This window comes from Etheostoma cragini, chromosome 5 (assembly GCF_013103735.1).
Source record: "Etheostoma cragini isolate CJK2018 chromosome 5, CSU_Ecrag_1.0, whole genome shotgun sequence".
NCBI lineage: Eukaryota > Metazoa > Chordata > Actinopteri > Perciformes > Percidae > Etheostoma > Etheostoma cragini.
The window spans coordinates 15,122,729-15,137,879 of record NC_048411.1 but is presented as its reverse complement, the minus strand read 5'-3'; the positions used below and the strand labels follow the sequence as shown (position 1 = coordinate 15,137,879).

Genomic DNA, 15,151 nt, shown 5'->3' with positions numbered 1-15,151 from the left:
CGTAAGTATGTGTTTTGTTTATTATTTGTTCTGAGTTTTCTGTCGGTCTGCCATGTTTCCCTGCTGTTTTTCTTTTTTGTGTCTCACTGTCCCTCCTGCTGAAGCCAGCTGACAATGCACACGTGAGTTATATCAGTAATCACCTGCTACCGCCGCTCACACTTGCCTGCCACCTCCAAATCAACAACAGCATATCTACATCCGCCTTCCATCCACTCTTCGCTTGATCGTTGCTACATTCACACTGGTGAACTTTGCTAAGCAAGCCTCCTTGAGCCTTTCGTCTCCTTGTGTTTTTTCATGTCCTTACCTCCTTTTGTTTCCTCCCTCCACAGTGTCAACTCCACTCCTGTCTCTGCCTCCAGTCAGCTGGCTTCTACTCTCGGTCCTCCTCCCACGGTGTCCCGCTTCCATCTGTCTCCGTCCACGCTTCCAATTCCTGTGTCTCCTCCTCGGCTCCATGCTCCCGGCTTTCCCACGCTTCTCCTCCTGTGTCTCCTCCTCGGCTCCCCGCTGCCCCGAGCATCCTCGCTCCCTGAGATTTTCCCAGCTTCCTGTTCACAGCATCTCGGTCCTTGGCGTCTGCCTCCCCACTTCCCCTTTCCTTATTTTAACAAATCCCTTTTGTTTTGTGAGTTGTGCGTGTGTGTTTGGGTTCTTCTGTTCTCAGCATAACAGAACGGTCAAGCCACCATGGGCTCAGCCGGCTCACCCCCGCACATCCGGACTTAGCTTTCCCAGGGAGCGTTGCTCGGCCAACATGCTTCAGCTATTACTGCCATGGCTGAAGCGCTTCGCTCCCTATCCGGGGAGGTCTGGCAGCTTGGCCATCCGTACACTCCCCCCGGCATTTCTGAACCCCCTGCTAATTCCCCTCCGACTGTTTCCGCTATTCACCCCTCCTCGGCTAATATTACTCCATCTACTTCCATTGAATCACCTGTGTCTCCGCCTGACAAATTCTCCGGTGTGCTGAGAACATGAGGGCTTCCAGTGTGCCCTGGTGTTAGGCAGGCAACCAGTAACCTTCCGCTTGGATGAGGCATGGGTTTGTTTTTTCACCGGTATGCTCCATGACCGGGCCCTCTCCTGGTTAACCTGAAGTGAGAAGAGGCCTGATCTCCTCTCCTATTCTCATACTCCTCCTTTGTGGAGGAAATGAGCAGGGTGTTGGATCGGCCTGTGCGGGGGGCTGAGAAAGATTCTCATCTAATGTGTTTCCAGCAGGGGGATTGCAGTGTCGCGGAGTATTCTGTCGATTTCCGCATTCTGGCCACCAGGTCGGGTTGGAACAGTCTGGCTCTCTGTACTGCATTTCTGGTTGGGCTTAGTGATCGGATGAAGGATCTTTTGGTCACCAGGGACAAGCCGGAGAGTCTGGACAGTATTATCGATTGCGCTATCGACCTTGAAAACCGCATCCGGGAGAGCGCACTCCTTGCGGCTCGTCCTCTGCCCGGTCCTGTCCGCCGCCATCTTGGTTCTCTGCTTCCTCACCTTCCCAGCCACGTCCTATTGTCTCTCCTACACCCCCCTCTCCACCACCACGGGCAAGCCAAACCTCTCCCAACCCTCGCGTCCTGTTCAAAGTTTCGCTTTCCTGGCAGGAGGTGGCGCTTCCTCTGGGGGCTTTAGTAGATTCTGGTGATGATGAGAAATTTTGGAGAAAGTTTCCTGCTGGCTTCTTCATCCCTCACATTCCCCCCAACACTCTTCTTCACGCTACTGGTTTCAACGTTCGGTCTCTGACCATAGTCAGTCACCGCACTCCTCCGCTCCAGTTCTTAACATCCGGTAACCACCACAAATAATTCCACCTCATCTTGTCCTCGGCCTCACTTGTCGTTCTTGGTCTCCCCCTGCTCATCATCCATAACCCTAATGTGGACTGGGCGTGGGGGGAAATTTAAAATTGGAGTACAGCCTGCAATCTTCCTGTTTGTTGTCTCCTAGAGCCCCCGTTAAGTCCTCTGTATCTCTCTGTTCATACGCAATAACAGCTCGGTGGCCGCCCCTCTGACCTCCCCATTGGTTCCCTTCGTCTGGTCTTCGGAAGCTGCTGCAGCCTTCTACCTCCTCCAGTCCCAGGTTTACCTCTGACCCCATTCTCACCAAACCTGACCCATCATTTCAGTTTGTGGTGAAGGTGGACGCCTCAGATCAGGGCATTGGGGCCGTCCTTTCTCAACGTTCCTCCTTTGACAGGAACTCCTTCATTCCCCCGATAACCCAGAAACACATCTCAATTTCATCCTTCCCCATTCCTACCTTGTTGCCTCCTGGAAGTGGAGTCTGCCGTCCGCCGTGTCCAGTCTACGGACCCTGGTACTAGTCCGCTAATCGCCTGTAGGTCCCTCAGAGGGCGCACGCCTTGAAGTTCAGCTGTCACCCAGGTGCAGCCAGAACCCTGTTCCTACTCCGCCAACGATTCTGGTGGGCCACCACTGAGAAGGCCTGCCGGGACTTTGTGGCAGCTTGTGAGGTGTGCGTTTGGTACGACTTGTCCTTCCCAGACAGTTAAAGAAATGGACCAACAGATCCCGTTTTTTGGGACGGAGACCAGAAAAGGAAATTAGAAGCACTTTCGGAGATGGCTGAGCGTTACTGTGTAGCCTTCAACAAGCTTGATGACTTAGATGGGACGTGGGCAACGTGCCTGAAGGTTGTAAGTCCTCTGGTAGCTGTGCCAAGAGAAATTTCAATCATTTCCAATCTTGCAGAGACCGAGAGCGTAGGTATATGTCAGGAGATAACATAGGCACAGACTAATTATTGCTAAGTAAAATGCTAGTTAACATTAGTATTTAAACCTAAACAGCTAATGTAAGTCGAACCAGTCTGCGAGCTTCTCCTGACAATCCAGTGATTTATCAACTATTCTACAACAAGTTGCTTGGTTATGACACAATCGTTAGCCTATTTTTACGGCTGCTAAATGTAAATGTGCTGTATTTATATAGCGCTTTTCTAGTCTTAACAACTGCTCAAAGCGCTTTTACATCTACAGGAAACATTCACCATTCAAACGCATTCATACACTGTGGCCGGGGCTGCCGTACAAGGTGCCACCTGCTCATCAGATAAACATACATACACATCCACACTCTGATGCGCAGCAACTCGGGGTTCAGTGTCTTGCCCAAGGACACTTCGACAATGACTGCAGGGGTGGGGATCGAACCACCAACCTTCCGATTGGCAGGCAACCGCTCTACCACTGAGCCACAGCCGCTAAGGAGCCATAACATGAGGTACAAGGTCATGGAGCTTTTTGATTTATTGTTTTGCTTGTTTAGAAATAAACAATGGACAAATGGAGTCTTTAAAGGCTTAAGATGTAAAGTTATTCACTCTGAAAGTGACGTCAAATGGCAGTCAATGGGATGCTAACGGCAGTTGAAGGCTTCGTAGAATTAAAATGCCGCTATAGAAGCTATGCTTAGAGAGGTGAGACTAAGCGGAGTCTCATCGGGCTAGGCAGGCTCCTCTGTTACATTTGGAGAACATATAAATGGAACAGGCTAGCAAGTCCACGTCGTTTGTGCATGCTGCATTTCAAAACACTAGATAAAATGGTTGTTGAACTGTGAACTGTGCTGTTCATATTTTTGTTGAGTTGGAAAATGTGATTCATCATCAGTCTGCTTGAAGGAGGAGAACCTGCTTTCAGCAATTTGCCCACAACGTGCGACTGTGGGTAACATTACTAACACAAGGCTATGATGTAAGCAATAGTCGTTATCTCTTATTTATCCCTGCCTGCCCTGTGGGATAGACATTTCTGTGAATTTGTTGGCTCAAGAAATATGCGTTATAAACTTTGCTTTTGTTTTTTTTAACTAAATTGAGTTTTAAAAGTTTTAAAAACATGTTGTAGGTACAAAATGACTGATGATGAAATCTCATAGGTAAGCTTGCCCACCATCCCCACTAAATTTGACACCTATGGATTTAGATTCAACTTAGATTATGGAAAGTAGAGGGATGCGACCATTGCTTCTTTTCTTAGTCAGATGCTCTTCTTTCAAACCGCCTTGTGCAAAGCAGTATTAACAGTAGTGAACTGTATTTGCATAATTTACAGTCAGAATGCAACTTGCCTGTAATTTAACAATACCGGTATGTTACCATGGAAAAATGCTGTCAGCTACTGTAATTATTTTAAACCCACAATGCATTGCAATATACAGCTAACGCTGCATTCTATTATCCTCAATGTTCCAACTCAGACCTCGGATATTGGAATTCTTGCTCGGTGTCCACAAGGGTTGTCCGAGTTCCAAGCTCGGAAATCCGTGGAAAGGGGGCGTGTTGTTAGGCAACATCTGACTTTCTAGTCGGAACTCTGACTCGGATAAATAATAGAACGCAGCATTTACTTCGTTGGAATAAAAAGTAACCAACATTTTACTGTAGAAACTACAGCAGTTTGTTACAGTTCGTCTTCTGACTGTTTTCCCTTTTACAGGCCTCATTCTTAGAATGGGTATTTTAAATGTATTCAGAAAAGAATTGCTGGAGTTGAAGACATAAAATGTCCTTTTAATCAGGCTTCACCATTATTCAGGGAAAAAAAACATCTAAGAAATATTCAACTGACAAAGAGCACTCTTGGACTTCTGTCTCAAGTTGTACTTTAAAAAAAAAACAAATTCACAATAGGAACGCATTTAAAATCCTTTACAGGATATAATACCTTCCCATATTTTAGCACCATTACATAATTTCTGGTAAAAAATGATATCTGTCTCTCCACTGAGGAGTTCAAATCTTACTTGACACAATTACAAATATAGCACCATAAAATAAAAGCCTAAATGCTCATTGTGAAGACAAGTTTCAAATGACAAACATAACATACATAACATCAAAGAGAAAAAAAAGGAAGAAACACACTTGCTACCAGGAACTAACCTGTGCCGATGGTAGGACTCAAACTTTTCATTTGTCTGTCTTCTTGTATCACGCTTACCTTTCTCCGTTTATAACTTCTGTTGTTGGTCCATTTGTTTTCAACATTGTTTGCATTTGGTTGTCTTGTGGCCCTGACTTAATTTCCGCCCAACCTCCCCCACGTTGGCCGGGTAACTGTCTCCATAGCAACTTCTGTTGACAGCCCACAGATGTTGATTATAATCTAAATTGAGGCAAACTTTGAAAGAGGTATGTAAGAAAGACACTAACAGACAAACAGACACACACACACAACATTATAATGGTGATGTCAGTTTTACTAAACTGCACTTAAAACTTTACTCACAGCCAGTGAACAGAAGAGTGAGCTTGTGGACTCCTGTGTTGGTTGTCTGCCTATTTACTTTCCAATGTGCTTGTAAGTGGTGAAGAGTTCCAGGCCTTAAAGTGAAAGAAAATCCTGAGCCTGAAACTTATTTTTTGGAGGGAGGGGGGTTACTCTGGCCAAGGTTGTCATCAAAAAGCGATTTTGTCCATGTTGACATTAGTTGCTTCATGTACATTTATTAAAAACTTTGCATTGTTTAGCTTTTCATATAGCTAGTGTAAACTCTGGGACAAGGTCGTTATGTTTAAATAACGGCCATGCTATTTCAGACAGACAGCGTTGTTAAAGCAGTTTGGGATGCAGATAGCTTTTACACAGTGGCCATCGTTCCGCTACGAACGTGCAACGTGCCGTCGCTGCAGGTAACCAGCTTGTATGAGTGCACGGACCGAAGCTAGCTAGCAGGCCCTTTCTTACCGCTGCTGCTGCATAGTGAGTATCTTCCTTCCACCAATTTGAGGCACCAAGTGCTACACGCACAGCGGCTTCCCGTCTCCACCGTTTTCCTCTTTCCCTGTTATTCATGCCCAGCGCTATTTGTTTTTAACTCCTTTCTCAACTAAAGTTGTATCTACACGTTCCGAGTTTGCTAAACTTCGCCCCAGAGACGGTCTCCGGGAGACCACATGCACTCTCGCGTTTCTGCAAAGACCCGCCCTACTTTGCATCTGATTGGCTAGAACTTGTTTCATTGGTAGGTGGAAATTCGATTGGTTAAACCCAGCCCATAAAAAAAAAATAAACAGCATATATTCCCAAATATTTTTTTATTTTTTTATTTTCCTAATCGCCGCATGCCGGAAATCCGGCAAGATGCCCTAGTTCCCTTGAGCAGTCAAAAGCTGTCAAAATCCAGATTAGATAGTAAATATATACAGTAGGTGCTAATTATCATATAGTTATAGCAGTTATTTCTGAACGCTCCAATGATTTACGGAAGTACCTGGAAAAAACGATAAATACAAATGCCTCACCATAGTGCCTCACATAGTCAAAGACGAACTTTCTTAAACACAAATTTAATGGATAACGCATCGGTGTGATAGTGTTGATGCCGAGTAATGTGATTCTCACGAAATCAACTGTCTTTCAGTCCCTACCATCTATTCTAACTGCAATATTAACACTGACCTTTTTTAAGGGTTTTAAACCAATGTTTGTATTGCAACATTGGCTAATAGAACCACAAACTAAGGAGGGTAACAATATTAGTTTTTGCTAGGTAACACTCACAAAGACTAAAATTATTAACGGTACAGTACTCTTAAGGTTAATATATCCATGGTTACAGTTGTTTTCCAGAAAGTTTATGCCAAGATTAATGTTGTTAAGTTCCCAAATTAGTTGCCAACCAAACAATCTAAAAAAAGATAGTGTGGCTATATGTGACTTTAAACAAGTAACCCTACTTCAAATTGAATATTCTTGAAAACCAAACCCTGTTAGACATACAAAGCTAGCTAGCTAAGTCTGGAGGTAAATTGATGGAATTTGGTTGCAGTTCCACTAGGGTGGTCGCGGGCAAGTGCAAAATGAATGGGAGCCTATGGCGCTAGGTGGCTAAATTGGTTTCTTTCGTTTGATTGTCATGGATTATAGGTTGAAAGTTATATGAAAGATGTCCTTATGTCCTTTCAATTTCTTACAGGTTGAGTCATTGTTGCCCATAACACGCTAGCATTCTGCTAATGAATCTGGTCATCATTAGCAAACCAAAACCCTTTAGCACAGGTATTGACAGGGGGAGCCTAACCTGTCAACTGAGTTGTCAACGCCTCAAAAGAAAAAAGGAAGTGACTCAGAGCTTGCCATAAAGCAATATATATGGCCGTACAATGTGGATGACTTCACTTACATTTCAAAAAGGCTTTTTAGAACAAAAATAGCCACTTAAAAAAATAAAAATCCCTTGTTAGACATTCTGTGCCGAGATTGAAAAGTGGCTGCTGGTCAGTACAGGACCCGCCTCCTCAAGCGTGATTTGGTGGAGGGTCTGGCAAAGGGAGACTAGCCACTGTGGTACCAGGGTCACCGTGTTATAGACATTAATACGTTAATATACAGTCTGTGGTTGTACATAAACTATACTGTAAGCCGATCCACTGGCGGCACGTGACAGTCTCAATCCGATGTGCTTTATAGGTGTAGGTTGAATGATTTAACTGAAATATCAAATGAAACTGAGTGTTCATAGTGTAATAGTTTAAAACTATTACACTCAATTTACGTTTTATTTTAAAAGACCTGCAGTCTGTGGTTCATGTTCAATGACCACACCTCCAGATCCATTTTCCTCCAGTTTTTAGTTTTTTTTTTTTTAATCTGAGCGCAGTTTGTCAGATCAGACTAGAAGCCTTGCTGCAAATTGCTGCCTCTCATATGACAGTTCAAGTAACATTCAAAAGTATTGTCAAACTCAGTGGAGTATCTATTTATTTATTTATTTATTTTTGTTATTATCAGTGACTAAATGCAGTATACAGAGAACATAAACATCAAGTGTACAAACTTATGAGGTTTACAATAAAAACACATACAAAGCAATACAAAAAATGAAATAACAGAATCATTGCATAGAAAAAATAATAAGAATAGGTACATGCAAACATACATTTACTTTATTTATTAGACAGAGGTTTCAGGGGAAAAAGCTCTACAGCTTCCACAGTTATATTACTTTTTTTGTAATCCAACAATTGAAATTGAAATTCTTTGAGAAAAGGTTTCAGTGGAGTAGTCCTGTTGCAGAGATATAATCCACGACGGCTTCTACTCTAGAAGCATCTCCCTCAAATGGATATTCAGAGGGATTTAGTAAGGATCTAAATGTTATGTTCTGTATTCCCATGTGACATAGCGCAGTTAACAACTGCTCTCTTTCATTTTTATATTGAAGACAGTCCAAACGTACATGGTGAACAGTGTGTCTCTGTTTGCAGGTTCCAGAAAGTCCATCCTCATGCTTGCCCATCTTTGCTAGATCCCATGCCAGTTCACAGTGCCTGGGTGTCAGCCTCGTCATTGTTACGGAGGGTCTTCTTTCTCTGCCCAAATAGCACTGCTCTGCCTCTACCCTATTTTGAATTGAAAAATAAAGACTCTTTTTGTTTTCACACTTTCTTTGCCACACTGCTGTAAGATTTTTCTTCAAAGAAATCCCACCAATCCTCCAGCCTTCTCGATCTTATACGACGGAGCCATCCCTTCCATGACATGGTCTGGCCCGGCTCCCCATTTGCTTCCTATCAGCTTTTAAAACCAGGCCAAATCTGAACATATGACCGTTCTCCTTGGCAGCACTTCCTCCGCCCACTGCAGGGCCCACATCATAGCTATTAGCTCTGTTTTATAAAGCGCCTCAGACAGTTGTTTGAGCTGTACACTTTCAAGTTAAGAAATATAAAAAGCAAACTTCTCAGTTTGTGGATCTTGAGATCCATCTGTGTAAATCTGAAGATATGGCTCCCAATGCTAACCAAGCCTTTGTTTAAACAACCCCGGATATACACTTCTTCCAAGATGTTTTATATTTCCCAACATAGGGAAGTCTATCTCTGGGGTGGGCAGCATCCATGGAGGTACACCTGCCCAGTAGCTACACATGAGGGCCACACCTGCCTCTCCTAGTCCCAGTCTCTGCATCTTTTTGCTGTTGTTTGCACTTTCTTCCTTTTCCCTGATGTCCACTCCCAAACATGATTCAGAATTGCTTTTGCTGGATGCTCTTCTTTACAAACCCCACAATTTAACAACATACTGCATCGCCAGTTTCTCTCGTCTAATTCACAATGGCATCTCCCCCTAGCGTAGAAATCTAGATAAACCATAGAGGTAGCAAATGTAATGTGGGTCTGAAAAAATGGCAGATGCATTCATAGCCAGTTTGACTATAACCATAGTCAAAACAATCATACTGAAAATGACTTTTAACTTAATGTTGTTGTAACCTTATAACATTACCGTATGGTTTAGCCACCAAGCATTAGCATGAGACACTCTTTAAAGTAACACATTGTAGTAGGCTGGAATCGATATTGAAATGTCATATCAATAAACTAGGTCTCTACTGTAAAAAAACAAATAAATAAATAAAATAAAAAACAAATAGTATGTGGGTCTGGCTTGTCAGGCTAATCCCCCCCCCCCCCCCCCCCCCCCCCCCCATCCCAATCGGTAAAGCTGGGACTGCGGTTATACGAAGGGCCCCACAACATAACCTCAGAGACTTGGCCTGTGTTACATCCAGTTTTTTTTTTTTTTAAGTGTGATCAGCTGCTAATGCATAACATGTACCACTATAGTCTATTCTTGACCTTATCATTGCTCTGTAAATCATTAGTAGTGAATCCCTATCAGCGTCCCATGTACTACCTGAGAGGGAACGCATTACATTTAGCACTTTCTCCCACTTATTAACAACATTATTGATCTGTTTTCCCCATGTTTGCCTCTCATCAAAGTGCACTCCCAAGACTTTAAAATCCTTTACCCTTTCAATTGCTTGTCCATACATAAATAACCATTACATTCACTTTTCTTGGTATAAAATAACATATTTTTGATTTATCCAATGAGATTTTTAATCCCCTCTTTCCACCCCAACGAGTTACCTTGTTTACCTGCATTATTTGTTTGTTATTTCTGCCCATTTTCCAGATGGTCCCGTCATCTGCAAACAGGGGAGGTTTGAAACTGGTCCCAATATCCAGGAAAATATCATTTTTCATAACGTTGAATTACGTTGGACTAATTACACTATCCACCCTTGTGCCATCAGAAAAATTATTTGAATAAGCCTGTTCTTCAAAAAATGTTGTATCCAATTAAGCCTCTGCCCTCTGATTCCAGCCTCACAGAACTTTAGAACTAGCCCCTCTTTCCATAACACGTCACTGGCCTTTTTAATATTAAGAACCACCACCCCTAGGGATTCTTTATTTTCAATGGCTTTCTTAATATCGCCGTCAGGGGAAAGCCCAGCTTCCAAGGTACTTCTCCCTCTACGGAAGCCACTTTGTGTAGGTGAAAACCATCTATCCTAAGAATTTAATAATTTATACATTAATCTGCCTGTGACCATTCTTTCCATTATTTTACAAAACACTGATCTAAATACAATAGGCCTAACAAGAGCTTCCACATCACGCTTCTTCTTCTTCTTCTTCTTCTTCTGGATTTTATGGCAGTTGGCATCCCAAACTTTGCATTACTGCCTCCTACTGATATTAATCATCATCTATTATTTCATTCCATTAAAAGTGTTTCCTCCCATGTATGGTGACCCAACTTTTAAGCGCATCTTCATACATATTTAGAGGCAATATTTTATTTGTTACATATTTATAGCAAGTTAGAGGTCCGGGCTGCAGCACAAGGCCACCACTGTCTATCTTGTTTTTCCTGCATGAAAATCAGGACATACTTCACTGTCTCCTTTTCCTCACACAGACTGCAGTACCTACAGTAGTTGGGTGTTTTACTATTATAAAAAGTTTAATGTTCAATCTGCTGCGACCAATTCTGAATTTACTGATAATTACTTGCTCTTTTTGGTTATCCCACTGTTTCCCACTCCTCATACTTTATTGTGTATATTGCGGTGTCTCCCTTTTTCTGCACTATCCCAATAGTCTTGCCACCGTTTGGATACATATAATGCTTTTCCCCTCCAACTTTGACAGTTTGACACTTTACCTTGATTGGAAAACTTTGAATTATTACACAATGTTTCATTAATTGTAATTATTATTATTATTATAATTATTTCATACACTAAGTCGTGAGGATTTCTGGTTGATGCTGCTTTGATACTGGAGAGTGCTGACACTGAGTCGCTACAGATGAGTAGTGTATGTGCTGTCACCTCTTCCACCCATTGTACCGCAAACAAAACTGCAAGTAACTCAACTGCGTATTCACTTAAATAAAGTGATGTTCTCTTACTGACTCCAGTTTGGTAAGCGAATCACCACTGCTGCCCCTGTTAGAGGATCCTTTGATCCGTCCTATTCTTGAACAAGGTCAGTTGTTGTATTTCTGTACTTGATATTCAGGAGCTCCAGATCCACACAAGCACCATGCAGCATCCAGGCTGGACTCACAGGCTACAACACAGTTGGACAAAATTCAATTTCTTGGAAATTTATCTGCTCTGCTATATTCTTGCCTATCCACCCAAACTTCTCTTTTGGTCTTTAGTCTCCACTACCTCTTAGGATACCATTCATCCTTGTCCCTTAAGTTTATCCAGTAATTGGCCATCCGCTGTTTTCTATGGAGTCTCCCACATCACTATACCGTCCTATGCACCGTATAGTCATGTGTTGCATAGAGTTGTCTCTCCTTTGTACACTAGAGGGCAATAGAGATCATTGCAGACCTTCTTAAGGGCGTGTCTGACTTACCGTCGCATAGTCGACAAATCACCGTACTGTCAGGAGAAGCACGCAGACAGTTTTGACTTACATCAGCTGTTTAGGCTGAGCGAAGGCTGATCGTTACTGCGCAGCCTCCAACTGAGCTTGACGACGTAGATGTGACGTTAGTAAACTGTCTTCAAGTTATAAGTCTTCTGGTAGCTGTGCCAAGAGAAATCTCAATCATTCCCAATCTTGTAGAGACGGAGAGCGTAGGTATATGTAAGGTGATAACATAGGCACAGGCTAATTATTGCTAACTATATGCTAGTTAACATTAATAATTAAACCAAAACAGCTAATTTAAGTCCAAACTGCCTGCGAGCTTACCCTGTTCTGTACGGTGATTTCTCTACTGTGCGACAGTAAGTCGCGTGGTTATGACACAATAGTTAGCCTATTTTTACAAAAAGGTCTGCTACGGAGCCATAACGTGAACTACAAGGTAATGGGGCCTTTTATACATTGTCGTGTTTATTTAAAAATAAACAACAACAAATAGAGTCTTTAAATGCTTCAGATGTGAAGTTATTCGCTGTCAAAGTGGCGCCAAAATGAATGGCAGTCAATAGAAAGCTAACGGCTGGTGATGGCTTGATAGCATCAAAATGGCGCCATAGGAGCTTTCTACGCTTAGAGAGGAGAAGCTTACCCCCTTGGTTATGGGTGTGTGGTGGTCTTCTGTCTACGGTCTTGTAGTTTAGACGACAGGGGCCAACGCGCAGCCACCATTCTATGACTGCCACCGTTTGGAAGTGAGCCGGTGGATCTGTTATTTGGTTTATGTATTCACAATGCCTGCTATTCAAAGCTTAACGATGACTTACGACGCGTTAAATGAGTACGGGACGTTTTCAGAGGGAGACACTCTCACTGGAAAAGTAACGCTGGCCTTGTTAAAGGACACCCCAGTTGAAAGCCTGTTTGTTAAAGCTAAAGGAGACGCTGATGTACGTTGGACGAAGAAGGTCGGCGATCGCAACCATACATACTCTGCACACAAGCGATATTTCAAGATGAAGCAGTTTTTAATCCCAGAGAACTCTAATGGTAGGCTCTACTTGTTAGTTATGCATGCCTTAACGTTAACGGTATTGCTAACTTACACGGTGCAGGCCTGCCATATTGTTTCCCTCCGGGTTTGTGAAGTTGTCTTTTCTTTTTGTCCAGTGATGGCATGGTTAAAATGTAGCACCATTTACCAGCTAATTAAGCCGGTAGAATGTACAAGTGGCTTGCTTCACTTACTAGCCCCATGTATATTGTATATAGTATACTGCGGTCTCCCTTTTTCAGGTAAATGTCAACATTCACTAGCCATAGATGGCTGGTGGACGAAAGAGTCTTGAACTCTGAGTGATGGTCATGGCACGATCAGTCAGAGATTTAAAAATACGCATAACAATCCGATGATAAAAAAAAAAAGTTGTACTTTCAAAACATTAGTAAAAAACTATGGCATATTTGTCAACTTGGAGCTAATAATCTCGTTAGTTTGTAGTGTATTCCATAACAGTGCAGAGTGGCTAAACTGCAGCTCTCACCTTATGAAGATAATATACAATATTGTAATGTATTACAGTGTAGTAGATGTATTAAATGCAATACTTATACAATAAAAAGTGTTCCCACCACTGCAATATAGTAACGTTAGCTAGTAATGGCAATAGACCACTAAAATAACACCAGCTCCCTTTTCCTTTTAGAAACTTTAGTTCCCCAAGGAACCCATGTCTATAAATTCAGCTTTACCATACCACCAGGGTAAGTACAGACAATCCTACGTTCACATGTTTTTTCACTTTCACAATGTACTTGATTTTCACAAAAAGGACTTTATATAGCCTACTCCTGCACATGCTAGTAATCGATGTTAACTCTATTCAGGTTATTGCCGTTAATTCATTTCAGATTACATGACATGTATCTGCTGGTTCTCCATTACAGAAGCAGCCCTTCATCCTTCAAGGGGAGTCATGGAAAGATTGTCTACAAGCTGGAAGCCAAGTTGTCCAGGAGCTGGAGGGTTAACCGTACAGTGGAAACGGACATACATTTTGTCTCCAAGGCCTTTCCAAACCTTAATTCTCTGATGGTGTGTAAAAAAATAAAGATATTATACACAATTTGACCAAAGATTTAAAGGGTCATGCAGATACTAACTCCTGGTACCGGGGACCTTAGCTGATGCTCTGCTCTGTAACTGCAACATTAAAGGACCAGTATGTAGGCTTTTTGTGGGATCTATTGGGTACCGACACCTGCTGTGTTGCAACGCCATGTTTCTACAGTAACCCAGAACGGACAAGATGGTCTTTTGCTTCTCGTTTGATAAAGACGCTGCCTAAAACACGTTAGGTAAGATAGTGTTAAATATGTTGTGGAACATAAACCGAGCAGCAAGAAAGTTGACGTCTATTGGTGCGAGACAAGGTATGCAGTTCACTGAGCGGTTTCACACAAAACTAAGAAGTACTATGACAAAACCTACGACAAACACTCACTTCTTCACTTGCAAAGTTATCTTTTAAATGAAAACACAAAGTGTGTGTAATCCATGGCTCAATTCAAATGGGATCAGAAAAGTATTTGTCTCTCACCGTATACTACCATAAATATTTTGTACAAAATTAGGTCCCATGGGGTCCCCCGGAAGGGGTGAGACATGACTTCTTTAAATGCCACTAAATCCTACACGCTGGTCCTTTTAACTCATGCACTCTATTGTTCTAATAATGGAGGATCAAAAGTAATTGTTTTCCCTATTTATTGCATTTTAGTCACGCCAAGTTGGTTCAACGAAGAAAGACATGGGGCTTTTCTCAAAAGGACATGCACACATGGATGTCATACTTGACAGGAAGGCCTATGCCCAAGGTAATAAAATTCCTCTTAAAACACTGGTCACAGAAGGAGATCTACTGAAAACCATTTTTGTTAGTGATGGTTGTCACAGCCATGCAAAAACAGCAATATCACTTATTACTTTTGCCAGAAAGAAAGCAATTGAATCCACTATACAGTCTTTTTCACAGCAGACATTTTGACATGTCATTGCAGGAGAATCCCTAACATTAATAACAGCTGCATTCAGCAGTGCTGATGGAACATGATTAATTTGCGCCTCAGGCATAATATTAAACTGCTTTCATATAATACACACCCTGGAGAACGCTGCATTGTCCTATCTGGCACTTGAATTAAAATCAATTAAAATGAATAAAAAAATAATTGTTTTTTTCCCCCTTTTATAGGTGAAACAATGGTGATTGTTGCGAACATCGCCAATTCCTCCTCCAGTGAGATGATACCCAAATTCAGTTTAATCAAGGATGTGGTGTACCGTGCCAACGGCCATACCAATCATGAGAGCAACGTTATCCACAAAGTGGTAGACAACTGTGTTAAATCTCGAACACAGAGGGATGTCAGG

The 15,151-nt window shown here is 42.3% G+C and overlaps 2 protein-coding genes across 2 annotated transcripts in view; one reads left to right on the top strand and one right to left on the bottom strand.

Moving 5' to 3' along the window:
- LOC117945020 (ultraviolet-B receptor UVR8-like) overlaps window positions 1–5,102 on the bottom strand; it is a 300,294-nt gene extending 295,192 nt beyond the window's left edge. The window contains exon 1 of the mRNA XM_034872256.1: window positions 4,915–5,102. The gene's annotated coding sequence lies outside the window, so the exon portion shown is untranslated. The remainder of the gene's footprint in view (window positions 1–4,914) is intronic.
- Window positions 5,103–12,379: 7,277 nt separating this feature from the next.
- The window catches only part of LOC117945019 (arrestin domain-containing protein 3-like), a 4,334-nt gene continuing 1,562 nt past the window's right edge, over window positions 12,380–15,151 (top strand). The window contains exons 1-5 of the mRNA XM_034872255.1: window positions 12,380–12,768; window positions 13,425–13,482; window positions 13,666–13,813; window positions 14,499–14,595; window positions 14,973–15,145. Coding sequence (XP_034728146.1) covers window positions 12,513–12,768; window positions 13,425–13,482; window positions 13,666–13,813; window positions 14,499–14,595; window positions 14,973–15,145 — 732 coding nt within the window. The 5' untranslated portion in view covers window positions 12,380–12,512. The remainder of the gene's footprint in view (window positions 12,769–13,424; window positions 13,483–13,665; window positions 13,814–14,498; window positions 14,596–14,972; window positions 15,146–15,151) is intronic.